This window comes from Fonsecaea erecta (assembly GCF_001651985.1).
Source record: "Fonsecaea erecta strain CBS 125763 chromosome Unknown Scaff9, whole genome shotgun sequence".
Classification (NCBI taxonomy): Eukaryota; Fungi; Ascomycota; class Eurotiomycetes; order Chaetothyriales; family Herpotrichiellaceae; genus Fonsecaea; species Fonsecaea erecta.
Window position 1 is genome coordinate 1,309,103 of NW_017387252.1, and position 13,687 is coordinate 1,322,789.

Below are 13,687 nucleotides of genomic sequence, written 5' to 3' on the forward strand. Positions count from 1 at the left end.
GAACACGGAGTCGTGAGATGTCATCTTCCAGGTCGTCGCTCTCAGGTTGCGGCGCAGTTTTGGGGTCTTGAAACAATCCTGGAGTTGTCGTGCCTGTCGGTGACAGCTTCAGTTGCTCTACCATTCCACTTACGTGTCCATATTGTTTCTGTAAATCTGTCCTCTGTTCCCAGTTTCGGGGTCTCGTCACCGCCCCTCCAACCCTTCAACGTTTGCGTCTCACTTCTCTCACTGCGATCATGTCCTTCCTGAACAGAAACAACTTATTCGGTGGCTCCGGGCAGCCACCTCCGCGAGATCCGTACGGCCAGCAACCATCTCCGCAACGAGGAGGTCGTCCCTTTTATCCTCCACGCGGAGGCGGCGGCTACGACACACATATGAATGGTTACGACTCTCCCCAACCGGGGTATGGCAGCCCTGGCCTGCCCGCCAGAAACATGCCTCCACGGCCCATGGGCCACCAGCAGAGCCCCAGTCGAGGTGCTCCTGCAAGAGGACGGAGTCCTGTGTTGACTCTACAACCTGCAAAATCTCCAGACAATTCGTTCACTTTCCGCAACCTTGCCGCTGTTTCGACACAGGATGTTCCTCCTTCCTACGATGGCACCGACGTCTTCCTTCTTATCAACGGCATGTATGTGCTCTCAGCTCGGCCTCTCGATGCATTTCCACGAGGCAGCATTGGGCTTTCGGAACCACAGAGGTCTTGGATGGGTGTAGCTTTGACGGATATGCTGCAGGCAGAAGTTTATGATCCCTTCAGCTCAGGGGGACAGGCATATATTGGTGCGATGGATATCGAAATCGGTTTTGCAAGCACAAGGAAAACCACGGATGTGCCCTACGATCAAGATGATCTAGCCAGAGAGATTACAAAGGTATGCCCAGTACCGCAGCGTTTGTGGTTCAAGACTGACGTTGGTCAATAGTTATTCAACAGCCAGATGTTCGCTCCCGGCCAACGATTCCTGATGGATCTCAAAAGTATTCCCTTAAACCTAACAGTCAAGACAGTACAACTGGCAGACCTAAGTGAGAAAGCCGCGCCCACGACGTCTGATCCTCAAGCGCGAGGCATTTTGACACCTCAAACCCAAATCAACTTTTTCAAGGACGGGAAGACGACCATAAACCTCAAGGCATCCTCTCGTCGGCCTGCGGCCAATTCTATCATCGCCCCGGACTTCAAATTTGAGGACATGGGCATTGGTGGTCTGGATGCCGAATTCGTTACCATTTTCCGAAGGGCGTTCGCCTCCCGCGTCTTCCCTCCTGGGCTTGTGGAGAAGTTGGGCATTCAGCACGTAAAGGGTATCTTACTCTACGGTCCCCCGGGTACGGGGAAAACCTTGATTGCACGGCAGATTGGCAAAATGCTCAATGCAAGAGAACCCAAGGTTATCAACGGTCCTGAAGTGCTGAACAAGTATGTCGGCCAATCGGAGGAGAACATTCGGAAACTCTTCGCCGATGCGGAGAAGGAATACAAAGAAAAGGGTGATGAATCTGGCCTTCACATCATCATCTTTGACGAGTTGGATGCCGTCTGTAAGCAAAGAGGCAGCGGTGCCGGCGGAGGCACTGGTGTGGGAGACAGTGTGGTCAATCAACTCCTCTCGAAGCTCGATGGTGTGGATCAATTAAACAACATCCTCCTGATCGGCATGACGAATCGGAAAGATATGATTGACGATGCGCTCCTACGTCCAGGACGTCTCGAGCTACACATGGAAATCGCGCTGCCAGACGAAACCGGTCGGGCGCAAATTCTGAAGATCCACACGCAGAAGATGCGCGACAACCAGGTTCTCGACCCGGACGTCGACCTTCTCGACCTCGCCCACAAGACCAAAAACTTTTCTGGCGCCGAGATTGGGGGCTTGGTCAAATCCGCCACGTCGTTTGCCTTTTCGCGACATATCAAAGTGGGTACGATGGCGGGAATCACAGACGACGTGGCAGATATGAAAGTCAAGCGTGCCGATTTCGAAAGCGCCCTGCAAGAAGTGAAACCGGCGTTTGGCGTGTCGGAGGAAGAACTTTCGTACTGCCTCCGGGGAGGCATCATTCACTTTTCACAGTACATCAAGGACGTCCTTGAGGAAGGGAAGCTCTTTGTGGAACAGGTGCGCAATCCTGACTCGACGCCGCTGTTCGCGGTGTGTCTCCACGGACCTCCGGGTTGCGGAAAGACTGCGCTGGCAGCCAAGATCGCTATCGACAGCGGGTACCCGTTCATCAAATTGGTGAGCAACAAGGATACCTTGGAGATGTCGGAATCTCAAAAGATCTCCTACCTGAGCAAGGTGTTTATGGACGCCTACAAGTCGCCGATGTCGTGCGTGGTCCTGGATGACGTGGAAGAATATACCGAGTGGACGCCCATCGGGCCTCGATTCTCCAACCCGATATTGAAAACCCTGGTCGCCCTGTTACGCAAAGCGCCTCCGCCGGGACGAAGTCTACTCATCCTTGTGACGGCAACGGAACGTTCAGTGCTACAACAACTTGATTTCTGGCGGCACTTCAACAGCGATATCCCCGTGGCCAACGTACGCACCTACGACGAACTGGAGTTCGTCATGAATGAATCCAAAGCATTCGAGGATGGGGAGGTCTCCAGAGCCGTTGCGGAGATCCGGGATATCACACGAAGCGAGGTTGTGGGAGTGGGCATCAAGCATGTGCTACAGGCAATCGAGACGGCCAAGTTTGACGCCGATCGCGTCACTCGGTTTGCAGGGACTTTGAGCAGGGTCATTGCTGAGCGAGGGGAGGGCAGTGGTGGGTTTCGTTGATCAAGAATAGAGTGATGATATTGTGAAAAGACGCGGGAAAGGAAATTGGCGTTCAGATGATGAATTATATTCAATTGACTTATCGTCCAGAGACATATGATCCCCAGACAAGAATCGTCGTCTGGTGCTTTCTTTAATATACAAGCAGCCTCTATGTCCATCTGGATGGCACGTCGACCTGTTTCACCGGCATTTTTCCGATGTTCCTCCTTAATCCACTCCGTACGCCCCGCAAAGCCACGACAAGGAGGGAGGCATTAATAATATGGGGCTGTAACGAGGAGAATGGGTCTATCCCGGCCCTCCAAAAGAGGGCTTCCACCACGTCCACCACGTCCAAGGGGCTTTCGGTAGTTGCAATGACCGCTTGCTCAGGGGCCTGAGAACTTCTTTACTTCGAATATAACAATAGCCAATGCGGTGGGGCGTTGCAGCAATTGGGAATTCTTCTACCGGCCATCTATTAACCTCTAATATTCCTTCATCTATTTGTTCGTTCCTCTTCAGGCATAGAATTGGTCGGTAAAGTGGCACCTGCAGTGTTTGCTGATCAGCCAGGTACAGGCTATTGTTGCTGTTGTCGGCGTCGCCGCTTTCACAGAGACACTCCCATGGCATCCTCTTCCGACCATAAACAACCTACGCCTTTCCCCCATGGCGCCTTTCTGCCCAATGGTCAATTCAACAACCAACAATGGGATCCTCCTCTTCCTCCCGACCATGCCACCATCGGGTACAAGCTGAACCACTTCATGTTGCGGATCCGCGACCCGGCCAGATCCATCCCCTTCTACGTCGACATCATGGGGATGCGCACCGTGTTCACCATGAATGTCGGTCCCTTCACGATATACTACCTGGGATACCCTCAGACCGACGAACACCGGGCCGATCTGGGGAAATTCGGCGCCGAGACCGTCGCCAAGCTCCAACATACCCTGGGACTGCTGGAGCTGTACCACGTCCACGGGTCAGAGAAACAGGATCCCGGGTATTACTCTACTGGCAACGAGCCGGGCCACCTGGGGTTCGGCCATCTGGGGTTCACGGTGCCAAGCGTGCCCGAAGCGCTGAAGCGGATGAGGGAGAACGGCGTGGAGGTCTTGAAGGACCTGGGCGTTTGCACGCGAGAGAGCATCCCGATCAGTGACTGGGAGAATGAGCGCGGTATAGGTGTCGAGGTCAAGGGCACCGAGAGCGAGATCCATGACGAGTACAGAAAGGTCTTTGAGAAGATTGCGTTTGTGAAAGATCCGGTACGCGTGGTTTCTGCCTTCCAATCATTCCTACCTCCTCAATATGTCTCGCAAACTGACCAATCGCTCTCAGGATGGATATATCGTCGAGTTAGTGCCGCAGAACATGCGTGCCCTAGACCCGTAAATTGGGTCTTCGACGAAGGAGATCGTCAAAATCGACCAGCTCGACAGTGTAGGTCGTTCCAAAACATTTCCTGATGATTCTATGTGCCAAAGAATCAAATGAAGCCGATATGGAGTGAAGGTCTCCACTCAAAGTGTCATGCCGGCAGCAGAGAAGCAGGGTAGCCATCTTCACGGGATATATACCTAGAATTAGCGAGCCCTCCCGCCTTCGAATTTCCTTCAACATAGCAAGTATAGGGGAAGAATTGGAGAGAAGAAGGCCTAAACTGCACAGATCCCTTTTCGGACAAGTCAAATTACTCCTTTACTCATGTCTGGATCTCTTATAATGGAGCAGCCCAAACTAGGTAGCACTCGCGAGGCTGCGAGGCTGGCAGAGAGCGGGGCGGACGACATATGTTCCACCCTATTAATGCTTAGTCATTCTACGGTTCAGTATATGCTCGCTTTCCACTTCTATAAGGGCTTCAACTTCACCTACACTGTCGTTCTTCACGGGGATCTGCACCCTTGCTCTGTGTTATGGCGCTCAAAGGAGAGAACCCCGTCAATATGGATGTTTCTTCTCTCTTTCGCCTCCTCCCTCCGCCTTCGATCCATACATTCAGCCTGAATTCGGAGGTCGAGGTTTAGCCGATGCTTTGATGTCACCTCATCCCGGAGCAATGCCTGCATATCCTAGTCGGCGGATCACTTCCCTGTTCAAGGTGCAGTCACGGCTGATCGACATCATGCAGCCAATGAACGCCACGGGTCCCTCTGCGGAGAAGTTCATATTGAAGGTGGCAGTTGCTTCCTGGGGTACGGGGAAGCCTTCAAGCTCCAAGTAGGTTCAGCCGGGGATTCAAAATAGCCGGCTACTGTGCTGCATGGGAAGTATATATGGACAGGGGGAATGCCCGGGACACATGAGAGTACGCAAGCTGTAGGTCCAGTGAATCCAGCACGATGCGCTCAATCCTTGTGCTTGCCGCCGCCGCCAGCTTCGCCGCTGCTGAAACTGGCATCGACGCCTGGCTGCGCTATGCTCCCATCTCTTCTCCTCCGTCTAGTCAGAATTTACCTTCAAGCATCATTTCTTTGAATGCTACGGCAAATGGCCCGGTACATATGGCTGCTGTAGAGCTACAGAAAGGTCTTGCGGGCATTTTGGGTCACAACCTCTCGGTCGTCTATCCAGTCAGCTACCTGCCCGGTAACACCACGTCATCTATCCTCGTCGGCACAGTGGCAGAATATGCAAACTCTTTTGGCGGCTCTCCACAGATCCCCAGCCTCGTAGAGGATGGGTACTGGCTCAACACGACGGGCTCGACGGTCCAAATCCTTGGCCACAATGAACGAGGGGCGCTCTACGGTGCCTTCCAATATCTCTCAATGCTTGCACAAGGCAATTTTTCCAACGTTGCATATGCTTCCAACCCGGACGCGCCGTTACGCTGGGTGAACCAGTGTAAGTTGCTACAGGAGTCCGCACTAACAGGATAGAGCCTGCCCTTTCCAACTTTCCGTCTGTTCTCATTCAGCTCTTTGGTACTAACCACGGGTAGGGGACAATCTGGACGGGTCGATTGAGAGAGGATACGGAGGCCCCTCCATCTTCTTCACAAATGGCACCGTTGTCAATAACCTGGATCGAGTTTCGGCTTATGGTCGCCTCCTGTCATCGATAGGCATTAACGCCATTATTGTCAACAATGTCAATGCCAATGCCTCTCTGCTCACTACCGAGAACGTGGAAGGACTCGGAAGAATCGCGGACGCGTTCCGACCCTACGGCGTGCAAGTTGGTATTGCTCTGAACTTCGCCTCCCCATCCGCCAATCTGGTGTACGGTAATCTCAGCACATTCGATCCACTTGATACGGATGTCATCGCATGGTGGACCAATGTAACAAACGTTCTGTACGAACGCGTCCCTGACTTGGCCGGCTATCTTGTCAAAGCCAACTCTGAAGGCCAACCTGGGCCTTTGACATACAATCGGACATTGGCTCAAGGAGCGAATCTTTTCGCCAATGCCTTGCAGCCGCACGGTGGTATCCTCGTATTTCGGGCGTTCGTCTACGACAGCGTCAATTTGAATGAATCCGTGTGGAAGGAGGACCGGGCAAATGCTGCCGTCGACTTCTTCACCGGTCTTGATGGCAAATTTGCAGAAAATGCCGTCGTGCAGATCAAATATGGCCCCATTGATTTCCAAGTGCGTGAGCCTGCGTCTCCTCTGTTTGCGTATCTGCAAAATACGAGCACGTCAATCGAGCTCGAGGTCACACAAGAGTATTTGGGACAGCAGTGTCACCTGGTTTATCTCCCTCCGCTGTGGAAGACAGTCTTGGACTTCGATATGCGAGCAAACCACACTCAGTCCCTCGTGCGCGATATCGTCACCGGCAAACGCTTCAATAGACCCCTCGGTGGTGCTGCCGCTGTCGTCAATGTCGGCACCAACGACACCTGGTTGGGGAGCCATCTCTCGATGTCCAATTTGTATGGGTATGGTCGCTTGGCATGGGACTTTTCGAGCGACCCGGAAGCAATCTTACAGGACTGGATTCGTCTCACCTTTGGCTCTAACCCGGATGTCGTGGCCGCGATCACCAACATGTCCATGTCGTCCTGGCCCGCTTACGAGAACTACTCGGGCAATCTCGGCATTCAAACCCTGACTGACATTCTCTACACGCATTTCGGACCCAATCCCCAATCCCAGGACAACAACCCGTGGGGTCAATGGACCCGAGCAGACCACAAAACCATCGGGATGGACCGCACCGTGTCGAACGGGACCGGCTTCGCTGGCCAGTACCCCGCGGAAGTCGCGGCCATGTACGAAAACATCTCGACCACGCCGGACAATCTTCTCCTGTGGTTCCACCACGTCAACTACACACAGCGGTTGCAGTCCGGCGAGACCGTCATCCAGCACTTCTACAACGCCCACTATGAGGGTGCGGACACCGCGCAGACCTTCGTCACGCAGTGGGAAGGCCTCCAGGGCAAGGTCGACCAGGAGCGGTATAACGAGACCCTCTTCCGCTTGACATACCAAGCAGGTCACTCGATCGTCTGGCGCGACGCCATCACCAACTTCTACCACAACCTCTCAGGCATTGCCGACAGCCAAAACCGCGTAGGCAACCACCCGTGGCGTGTCGAGGCAGAGAGCATGACCCTCAAGGGCTACGAGCCATACACCGTGTCCCCGTTCGAGGCCGCCTCAAATGTGACCGCCATCGTGACGTCGGCAAACACCACGACGGGGACCGCGACGACCACGCTCAACTTCCCCAACGGCACGTATAACCTCGCCGTCAACTATTACGACCTGATCGGCGGCAAGTCGCAGTGGACGGTGTCCGTGAACAACCGCCAGGTCGGATCGTGGGTTGGGGACCTGGAAGACCGACTGGGCCATGCTCCGAGCATATATCTCGATGTAAGTGTCCACCCACCCACTGCGTCCTTGTATTCGTAAGATCTGTCCTTTGTGCAGGGGGAGGAAACCCGGTTTCCACCTTATGTGAAACCCAAAAGCTAACAGCAGCGCCTTCTGTCTTTGTTCTCCAGGGCCACTCCGCCGCCCGAATCACATTCCCCAACGTCACGATTGCGCGCGGAGATGTCTTGAAGATCGTCGGCGTGGCAGACGGCATCGAGCCCGCGCCGCTGGATTATATCTCGGTCTTACCTGCGGGGGTGGTTGATTGAGAGATTGAGAAAAGTCTCACACACACACACTCACACAGTCGCCGTTCGACGATGGTCACGACAATGGACGGAGGCACGGATAGAACTGGCCATCATCTCCCCGATGCGTGTGGAACTATGATTACAGCTACCTTCGCCGGGTTTGATAGTGCTAGATACAGGGAAAGTATAGAGGGGTTAAAATAAATGATTGAATTAATCTAAATCAATGAATCAACTTAATAAATCAACTCAAAAGCATGAAATCGTCTCGGGTCGGTAAAGCTCGATGGTGCCACGCATGGGCCTTGCTTCAATACAAGACAATACAAGACAAAACAATACAATACAATACATAAGAAGCCTGTTCGTTTCTCCAGTGTTGTTCAACAGGCTATTGTTGATCGTCTCTCTCAACCATCCACAGATGCCGTGTACTGGAGATCGAGGCGAGTCGCCAACACCAACCTTGAGTCGTATACCTTCTCCCCTTTGTCCTCCGGGTTGGTATGCGCCGATTGATGGTCCTCTGGTTCAATTCGGTCAAGGATATGACCTTTGCTCGGCAGAAGTCTGAGTCTCCCAGTGGATTGGCGAGATGGCGAGGCTCGTCTTCGGGCACAAAGTTTGATCTGACCGCGTCTGGAGGAAATATCTCTTCTAGATGTTCCCGGGCAGGCAGAGTTAGAAAGAGCGGTCGACGTCACTAGTGACGAGAGGGGAGTTTCACTTCATGCACCGAGCTGATCGCCGAGTAAGAACACACCAGCTTGTCTGCAGGAAGCCAGACTCGAGTTGTTTTCCGCAGGGTGCCAGTCCGTCATCGCACGCCATCCATCCAGCACTCGATTTGCGGAGGCCCATACAGCTCTCGCCGCTTCACATGCCATTCCTCCCAGTTGCCCAGCTCAGTCATCGCATCACGACAATGCCGTGAGGCGCGTCCGGAGAAGAGATGACATTCCAATGGCAAAGGATGCAGAGAACCAAAATTATCAAGGCGATCTTTGCCATTGCCAGAGCATGTTCAAGCTGAAACCTCGAGGCGCGCAGCGTTCCCGCTACAAACCGCGTCAATGAATCATGGTGATCTTGCTGCGACGGTCTCAGCCAAGCGATTGTTTTTAGGACGGGGCCCGCCAGTCTCCCCAGCACGCTGTTCTTGTACCACTTCGCCTTGGCCTCTAGCTCCTGGAAGCGAGGACACACCCCGTTACCCGTGACGAGGCAGACTTTGGTCCACGGGCGGGCACCTTCACGGGCGGGGACGTCGATGGGGGCAGCGAACATGGAGAACACAAAGGCACTTCCGCGCTCATGGTTTGTGCACTCCAGATGGCGCCTCCGACGCCTCAGGATTGCTTTGACTTCGGGGTTTCCGACAAACAGCGCGTCCGTCTTGAACGAGAGCCGGGTGTTGGTAGGCACGGGGAGGTGCTGGGCGTATCTGGCCTGGACCCAGCCGACGCGCGATTTGACGGTGAGTTTCGGCTCCACCAGGCCGGCGAAGTAGGTGTTTGTGAGTTTCAGGGACAGCAAGTCCGGGTACTGCAGGTAGTCGGCGACCATGTGATGGACTTCTGGGGGGAGAGAGGCGAGACCGTTGAGGGCGTATCGTGAGGAGGACATTTTCGAACTGGAAAATATCTGTGCAGCTTGTGGAAGTTCCATCGATACCTGTGGTTCCCGAGCGGAGAACAATATTGCAATGCTTAGGAGTGGCTGTGGCTGCTCTTAGCCAGAAAGGGGGAGGTGGCCAAAGGTTGTATATCTCAAGCGTTTCGCCGATGAGGATGGACAGCGGTTGCACCACCAGTGCATACAAGAGAAGACAGAAAAGAAAAGGCAAATGCAGTAGTCAATACCCACCCTTCGGCGGTATCTGGGAGTATCATATATGTATGATCCCCTTGTGGCATGGGAAAGCCACGACTCGCGACAAACCCTGGGGCTTATCATGATATCGTAGGAGTACAATTGATGTCTGCCTGGCGAGGCTGAATTGACGCCAGCCTGCCCGCGCCGCCGCCCAGGACAAGGTGGCATTATCGATTTGACTCTCTGACTCACACAGTACTTTGTAGTATACGGCACGCGGGGTTTCGGAGAGGAGTAGATGTTTGAAGGTCTGAGGGAGGATGGAAACAACCTGTTCAAGAACAGAGACGAAGAACTCTTTAGAGGATTGATCGGTCGTCGGATTAATGATCTTCCATCCCGCGACATCCCAATGGAGCCTGACGACAGCGGTTCATAATGTTATTAGTTATGACGCGGAACTAATCCTGGAGCTACAATAATTCAAGAATCTCTTGAGGTCGAGGAGGAGTGCGATACTATTCATTCACACCATGTCTGATTCAGGTACTCTATCAAAAGGCATAACAAAAACATCCCCTCTTGCGTTTTAACACAGCCTCAATTCATGGCCGACCATCAACGCACAGCCTCTTCATGGCTTCCACCTGAAGGCAGGGTGTTTCCAATCAAGGTCCTGCACCTGCTTCAATGACAAGCCGTCCAACTCGGCATCAACATCCTTCTTGTCCCGACGCTTATTATCCGCCCACATCCAAAACAGCAAGAGGATGGAAAGAATCAAAATCGTCGATGAGGTGGCCAGATTCAACCCGTTGCCGATATGGTAGTCGGGAGCGTCAAAGGGTAGGAAGGACCAGGTAGAGATCAAGCCACCGATGTTGCCGAACATGACGTTCGTGCCGATGGCGGCTGAGCGGGCGGTATCTGAGACGACGTTGGCGGAGACTTGGGCATTGCAAAGTGCGCCGTACGAGAAAGCCCCGGCGGCGATAAGGAAGGTCGCCCCGTAGCGGACGTGAGGGTTGGTGCTGGCCAAGAACATGATGTAGCCGCACATCATCAACGGCGCGGAGAGAATGAAGAAGATGTTGCGACGATCGTACCGCCACGAGAGCAGCGGGAATAGCAGGACGAAGAAGGCGCCCACCACATAGGGTGGGACGGTGTGAAGTTGCTGAGACACGACCGAGTGCTTGGGGTAGATGGTCTTGACAATGGTGGGGAGGAAGAAGGCCAAGCCTTGGACGGTGATGTTGTCGAGCAGGAAGATGAACGACGTGGCGAGGGTGACCGGGCTCATGATGCCCCGGAGAATCTTAGGTACATCGAGCTTATCGAGAACTTCGGTCGTGCCAACGCGCTCCGACTTGACTCTGGCCACCGCAAGGTCTTTCTCTTCTTGACTCAGCCATCTCGCAGTTTGGGGACGGTCGGTCAGGGTGAAGAAGGCAATAAGCGAAAGGCCACAAGTGACGATGCCTTCAATGGCAAAGATCATTCGCCATTCATGGAGCCCTCCAAAGTGGCTCAGCTTGAGAATGGCAGAAGCCAAGAGACCTCCGAAAGCACCGGCGAGAGGTGCCATGACAATGTAGAGTGATAGTCGAAACGCCAACTCGCTGCGGCGATACCCTACAGTAACGGTCAGCCTGGGTCGACGGATGATGGGCGCAATGAAAACAGCTCGTCGCGACATGGAAAGACAGTCTGCTTCAACAAGAAACTTACACCGAGACATATAATAAGCGATACCTGGAAGCATGCCGGCCTCAGCGAGGCCCAGGAGGAATCGGACGCCACACGCCGAGGAGATGTGGTGAACAAAGGCTGTACAGATCGAAAAGATTCCAAACGCCAGTGAGGTGGCGGGGAGGAACCAACCCGGGCCAAAGTACTTGCAGGCCATGTTTGCCGGCAGCTCAAAGAGGATATAGCTGATATAGAAGGTGGAGAGAACAATATTGTAATCATTGCCGGTCAAATGAAGGTCTTTCTCGAGGCCGGCGAGTTTGGCGTTGCCTGAATGAAGGTCAGCATGGCTTTGCACAAAGCATCCGGTGGTACGGACCGATATTGGCACGGTCGATAAAGCAAAAGAGGTAGAGCAGAGAGACCGTGGGCACAATATAAAGGTCGATCTTCCAGCGCAGTCGTGCTTCGGCCTTGGGGTCGAATGTCACAAGGGGGTGACCGTACCTAAGGGGAGAGTGAGCATTAGCCGGAGTCACTTCCAACTTGGTCTCACTGAGAGATAGATATATTGGACTTACTTGTCCGTAGCAGCATGGCCTCTTTCTGCAGCTTCATGGAAGTTCTCCGTGTGCATGGCGGCGGCCTTTTCAACCATGACTTCATCCTGAAGTGATTGTCGGGCGGCCTGGTCCACCTGGCGCTCCTCGACGCTGTGGTCTTTGGAAACCATGCTGGATTATTTGGTTTTGTACAGTTCGATGGAGTGTGCAAGATGGCGATGTCGAGAGAGAATGTCGAGATAAAACATCGTCGAGAGAGGAGGGCTGGCTGGGTCTAAGTAGTTCTTGGGTAGCCATGGGCTTTCTCAGCGGCCAGCTCTGGCTTGCTCTTTGATTGGCATGGCCCAGCATCCGCTTCCACGGTTCTATCGACTGAGTTAGCAACGAATGAGACAAGCCAGGATCGCTGACGGAGAGTCACAACGGGGAGTCTTGGCCTGGCCCTCCGGAAGCTGCACCTTGCCCTGGCCGCGAAAGGGTCTAGAACTGTGGGACCTGGAGACGAAATGACGGGGAAGACGAGGAGGGAGGGAGGGAATGAAGATGGCAAAGGATGGTGGTGTAGTAGCTTTTTGCGGGGGGCCAATGAGTGAGTGAGTGGTGCAAGTGAACAGTGAACAGCAGGTCGATGAATGGTTGAGTGGTTGACTCGTTACCTTCCCGCTTTGCCTTCTCACATATTCATGCTTTCATCGCTTGTCGCCGCAGGAACAGTGTATGCTTGGCCATATTGAAACAACCTTGATCCATGGTTATCTTCCCTTCTCTTGCATATCATGTCTCTTTTTCTCTGTTCTCTCCATGCCACACCCAGAGAAAAAGCAAGGTCACCATCAATCACGAGGACTTCTGCAGCCCCATGCTAGATCGAGAAGCTCTCGCCCTCCAACAAAAACGGGAAGCAAAAGCTTCCGAGTGGTCCTCCTCCTCCCGGGCGGACTTCCGCCCTGTCCTCAGGGTTTGCTAACATTCTCTAGCGCAGTGCCCAGAAAACGCCCATCAGCCACCGCCCCGGGACTTCGAGTCGGGAAGTCATAGCTCTGCTTGGCTCCAGTGGATGGACGTCGCTCGTTCCCCTTCTTGGTCGATGTCCTCTGGGCTTACCTCGTATTGCCTCGGACCGAGTGACGCACGGTGATATGCCCAGGTTTAGATTTGGGTTTGGGTTGAGTTGAGTTGAGATTGACAAAAGAAAGAGGAGCGAGGTTCTCACCAAAAAGAAGTGGAATAAGACGTGGCTTTGGTGCTTCATCCGAACCACACCAAGACACAGAGAAGAGACCCGATTGAGGAATTACGAACAGATTGGGCAATTCAAAGGGCAGCAGACGCCGGCTTTCTGCAGTCCTCCCGGACACTCAATGCGGCAAGCAGAGGCTCACAGGGCAGGATCCGACAGAAACGGATGGGATAGAGATCACAACGAGGTCTCCATTTCCTTCAACCCGAGCCCAGTATGGTCTTGGTCTTCTGGTCTTCCATTTGTGCTGTCACCTTTGCAAGGGCGCAGGCCCTCCATGCCCTTGGCTATACGCATGGTTCCATCATTAGTACTTCCAATTTTCCTCCAGCCCACTCCCGAACTCCTCGCTGAGCAAGATCCATTCAGCTCTGAACCGTTGAAACGCCGTCCATCATATATCCTGATTCTACCTTTGTTGTTCTGGTCTTTCCAACCGTCTATAACCAGAGAAGACCGTCCTTCCCAATTCATGAGGAATAGTCGTCACTGAGCGCA

The 13,687-nt window shown here is 53.6% G+C and overlaps 5 protein-coding genes across 5 annotated transcripts; 3 read left to right on the top strand and 2 right to left on the bottom strand.

Moving 5' to 3' along the window:
• Positions 1-239: 239 nt before the first annotated feature.
• On the top strand, positions 240-2,801 carry AYL99_09692 (hypothetical protein; the record flags this gene model as incomplete). Its single annotated transcript, XM_018841199.1, has 2 exons — positions 240-881; positions 933-2,801. 2 exons carry the CDS (start codon positions 240-242, stop codon positions 2,799-2,801), a joined length of 2,511 nt encoding a protein of 836 aa, XP_018689880.1.
• A 611-nt stretch (positions 2,802-3,412) lies between these two features.
• On the top strand, positions 3,413-4,184 carry AYL99_09693 (lactoylglutathione lyase; the record flags this gene model as incomplete). The annotated part of the gene is made up of 2 exons (XM_018841200.1): positions 3,413-4,057; positions 4,131-4,184. 2 exons carry the CDS (start codon positions 3,413-3,415, stop codon positions 4,182-4,184), a joined length of 699 nt encoding a protein of 232 aa, XP_018689881.1.
• Positions 4,185-4,851: 667 nt separating this feature from the next.
• Positions 4,852-7,897, top strand: AYL99_09694 (hypothetical protein; the record flags this gene model as incomplete). Its single annotated transcript, XM_018841201.1, has 4 exons — positions 4,852-5,012; positions 5,116-5,639; positions 5,737-7,625; positions 7,757-7,897. 4 exons carry the CDS (start codon positions 4,852-4,854, stop codon positions 7,895-7,897), a joined length of 2,715 nt encoding a protein of 904 aa, XP_018689882.1.
• An 891-nt stretch (positions 7,898-8,788) lies between these two features.
• AYL99_09695 (hypothetical protein) lies at positions 8,789-9,505 on the bottom strand (the record flags this gene model as incomplete). The annotated part of the gene is made up of 1 exon (XM_018841202.1): positions 8,789-9,505. One exon carries the CDS (start codon positions 9,503-9,505, stop codon positions 8,789-8,791), a length of 717 nt encoding a protein of 238 aa, XP_018689883.1.
• An 823-nt stretch (positions 9,506-10,328) lies between these two features.
• On the bottom strand, positions 10,329-12,119 carry AYL99_09696 (hypothetical protein; the record flags this gene model as incomplete). The annotated part of the gene is made up of 4 exons (XM_018841203.1): positions 10,329-11,329; positions 11,426-11,716; positions 11,766-11,893; positions 11,968-12,119. 4 exons carry the CDS (start codon positions 12,117-12,119, stop codon positions 10,329-10,331), a joined length of 1,572 nt encoding a protein of 523 aa, XP_018689884.1.
• Between the last annotated feature and the right edge of the window lie 1,568 nt (positions 12,120-13,687).